We start from the raw sequence: 2,782 nt of genomic DNA on the forward strand, positions 1-2,782 counted from the left end.
CGCTCGAATGCCCGAATGGCCCGTACCTTTTGTGGCACGCTCCGGCGACGAGCGGCGCATTTGTCAGCCTCCGTCCGGATATGGACTTGAATACGGGACATAGCTACGAATACGGACTGCCAAATGGGTGAGGATTGCATGTGTTGTGCACTTGGAGAAATCTTTAAGCTAGAGTCAAGGATATTTTGGGGTCACAGCAAGAACTGAACTTATTTATTGTCCATGAACAGCAACCCTGTTCTGAAAATATATTTCATTCATTCTTCCAAAAAGTGTGGAAAAGCATGCCATGCAAACACTTTCATTTCTAACTGTCACAAGCCTTTTGGTTTACTTCGCATTCCTTTAAATTGAAGTTCATTCTATTATTTTACTCAACACAGCACACACGAGTGAACAAATTTCCTTAAAATATTTCACACACTGAATATTTTATACCTGAAAATTATACATAATGAACAACGAGTGCACGCTGCAAATATCCAAGCACCTTATAGTCCATGCCGACTTGAACAGACTTAGTGATAAATTCGAGTCGGCCTACAGCCTAGATGGGGTACACATTTTGCCGCCTTTGGTGGGTATATAAAGCTAAATGAATATATAAGCCCCTATAACCTTCTCTTGATCACCTTTAGATGACCGAAATAAAACGTCTGGAGATGCAGCAGCTCCGAATGCAAGCTTTGGCCATAGAGATGACCCTGAAGAGGAGCAAGCCAGCTGTCGCTGAGAAGCAGATCAAGTGCCTGATGCCACGCATGATTAATGCCGCCACTAATACTGCACTGAACGAGAATTCCAATACCAATCCTAAACCTAAATCCAACCCCGTTTCCGTTTCTACTACCACATCCATTGCTCCCCTGGTTGTGATGGGACGCTTCCGGCAGCAACTTCAGAAGTCGGAGACTGCAATCTATGATCACAGCACAAAAAAGCTAATTACGATTGCTCCAGGCAAGACTCTACCCATTTTAAAAGCATCTCACGTGGTCATAGAGAATGCCCCGCAACGAGCAGTGATCTTGCCCATGGAGAAGGGTACCATGATATCCAGCTTGGTGCCCAAAATTAACTCTAATGAGCCACTGCAACGCTCCATCACCACCACAGATTTGAGGGTACGCCCCGGCCAGGAACGAATGCCAGGACGACCTGTGGCCTTTTCCAGTGCCACCCAAATCTCCGTGGCTTCAACCAAGACGACTGAAAGCAAGTTTCGTAGCAAGATTCCCATAAGGCGCAATCGAACACTTGTTCTGACCCCGAATCAACTACCTGAGGTTCCTGTGATCGCACCTGGACATGACTCCTCTCACGAGCCGATTGTCTTGAAGGCCAATAGTGCCAATGAAAGACGGCGTAATTATGGGGCCAAAGTGGCTTTAAAACGCAATGAAATGGCTAGAAAACGAGAGGAGCTGGCTAAATTGAAACCACCGCCAAGGACTAATAACCATCAGGGTCCCAAGAGCATCATTACTCCTATAAAGCGCATGGAAGTAGGGGAATCTCCCCTGGAGCAGCAACGATTCCAAATTCCGGAATCGCCGAAGATTGATATTAATAACCAAGTACCCAAGATCATCAATCGCGCAGAAGGAGGGGATTCCCGAATCCCAATTTCGCCGAAGATTAATAACAATATCCCTAAAAGCATCAGGACACCCATCAAGCGTGTAGAAGCTGATTTCGAGGACTTGCACAAGTCGCAGAAAGAGAATTACATCCAATCACTCGATCAGCAACCAGCAGCATCAAAGATTAACTACAGCCAAGTACCTAAAATCATCAGAAATCCCATCAGGCGTACGGAAACTGGAATCGAGGTTTCCGATATTTTGCAGCAGTTGCATCTCTTCCAATCGTTGGCCTCCCGCCAGGAGGCCGAGCAACAACGTCTTCAAACCCAAATAGAACAAGAGCAGCAAGGATTGATCAATCAATTGATTGGCCAAATAGCCCAAAGTGAAAGTAAGGATATAGCCAGCAAGAGTCAGGAGCAGTAATATCCCATTTCCAATGTCAATCAAAATTTCAATGTTTGAGAAGGTCAAAAAAAAAAGACTTGGGGTGGGAACACGTGATATTAAATGGACCGACCAGGATTTCAAATTTTTCTACCCAGTTTGAAAATTTTAAATTCTGGATCGGTCAGTGTTTTCAGTTTAGCCTAACCTTTGGCATAAATCTCTGTAAATACGTAAATATTAAAAGTTTGGAATATGAAGCAAATGTACAGAGCAAAAGCCTTGAGTTTTGGTAATATTTTCAAAGCATAAAAAACCAACTCCATAATAAAAATTAAAATAAAAAAAAGTAAAGAACTCATAATTATTTGAAGCTAGCGAATTTCCAACTAAAAGTATATTTAAAATGTCTGAAATTAGTGCTCCATTCTGTTGATATTTTCTTTAATTTTTTGCCACGTGAGACTTATGGCATAATCCCCTGGTCCGCCGGTGGCCAAAAATATAGCGGGCACCGAGCGTCTCTAATTGCGCCCAACGTCTGCAGTTGCGCCACACAAGATGCCCCACTCCGGGAGCCCGGTCCGATGGCGAATCCAAACCGAATCCGGAGGTGGGGCCACCTGCCCGGGCGTCTCACGATGATGTCTCTATAAGCGCTTTTCCGCCGCGGAAAATTCGCTTGGGCCGTTTCACTTGGCGCGCCCATAACTCGGCGTGTTATTAAGTGTAAAAATTAAAATTTCATAAATTGTTATGCTTTATTTAGAGTGCGCCGAGCGCGGAGCGAAAAAGGGGGGAATTTCCCG

At 44.5% G+C, this 2,782-nt stretch overlaps 1 protein-coding gene across 1 annotated transcript; it reads left to right on the top strand.

Annotated features, from left to right (window-relative positions):
* The first annotated feature begins 289 nt into the window (after window positions 1-289).
* On the top strand, window positions 290-2,327 carry LOC110186633 (uncharacterized). Its single transcript, XM_020955892.2, has 2 exons — window positions 290-577; window positions 639-2,327. Exons 1-2 carry the CDS (start codon window positions 455-457, stop codon window positions 2,010-2,012), a joined length of 1,497 nt encoding a protein of 498 aa, XP_020811551.2. The 5' UTR covers window positions 290-454; the 3' UTR covers window positions 2,013-2,327.
* The last annotated feature ends 455 nt before the right edge of the window (window positions 2,328-2,782 follow it).

Source organism: Drosophila serrata, unplaced genomic scaffold (assembly GCF_035046125.1).
Source record: "Drosophila serrata isolate PLE 108 unplaced genomic scaffold, ASM3504612v1 contig_382, whole genome shotgun sequence".
Taxonomy (NCBI): domain Eukaryota; kingdom Metazoa; phylum Arthropoda; class Insecta; order Diptera; family Drosophilidae; genus Drosophila; species Drosophila serrata.

Coding starts and splice junctions, on each gene's coding strand:
- LOC110186633 (XM_020955892.2), top strand. CDS start 455: ATGAACAACGAGTGCACGCTGCAAATATCCAAGCACCTTATAGTCCAT. Junction 578..638: donor TACACATTTTGCCGCCTTTG/GTGGGTATATAA, acceptor GATCACCTTTAG/ATGACCGAAATAAAACGTCT.